The sequence below is a fragment of the Mesitornis unicolor genome, unplaced genomic scaffold (genome assembly GCF_000695765.1).
Source record: "Mesitornis unicolor isolate BGI_N332 unplaced genomic scaffold, ASM69576v1 scaffold30967, whole genome shotgun sequence".
Taxonomy (NCBI): Eukaryota; Metazoa; Chordata; class Aves; order Mesitornithiformes; family Mesitornithidae; genus Mesitornis; species Mesitornis unicolor.
The window spans coordinates 1,824-2,497 of NW_010199130.1; the positions used below are offsets into that span (position 1 = coordinate 1,824).

The 674-nt window shown below is 67.4% G+C and overlaps 1 protein-coding gene across 1 annotated transcript in view; it reads left to right on the plus strand.

Moving 5' to 3' along the window:
* Positions 1-674, plus strand: part of LOC104544475 (semaphorin-3D-like) — a gene marked incomplete at both ends in the record, with an annotated part of 5,219 nt that overhangs the window by 1,587 nt on the left and 2,958 nt on the right. Inside the window, 2 exon segments of the mRNA XM_010189361.1 lie at positions 176-304; positions 560-672. Coding sequence (XP_010187663.1) covers positions 176-304; positions 560-672 — 242 coding nt within the window.

The following is a 674-nucleotide window of genomic DNA, read 5'->3' on the forward strand; positions in this document are numbered from 1 at the left end:
AACTGGGGTGGTGCTGGGAGGTGGGGGCGCTGGGAATGGTTTGTACTGGGAGGCGATGGCAGCGCTGCTCGCACCCCGCTCTGCTGTGGTGCTGGGCTGGTGCGTGCGAGGTGTCCTGCCAGGGCACCCCCAGTGGGGGCACCCCCAACTCACCCGTGCCCCTCGGACCCCGCAGACGGGGAGCTGTATTCGGGCACCTCCAGTGACTTCATGGGCAGCAGCGCCGCCTTCTTCCGCACCTGGGTCCATGGGGCCGAGCAGAGCTACATCCGCACGGAGCAGAACCAGGACCACTGGCTACATGGTAGGAACGGGGGGGACCCGTGGGGTGTGAGGGGCTCTCCTGCCCGCTGGGGTCAGCCCAGTGGTCTGGCTCCCTTCCCTCCGTGCTCCAGCACCCACTCTGCAGCCTGAACCCTGCGAATGGGGCACCTCTGGGGCAGCAGGGTCTCCATGGGGCACCCTGTGTACCCTCAGCACCTTGCCCTGCTCCCAAGGGCAGTACAGCAGAGTCGGGTCAGGGCACAGGGCCACGTTGTGCTGCTCCTTCACCCCGCAGAGCCCGCGTTCGTCAGCGCCTACGCCATCCCCGATACCTACAACCCGCACGACGACAAGGTCTACATCTTCTTCCGCGAGACGGCCGTGGAAGCGGGGCAGTGGGAGAGGCGGCA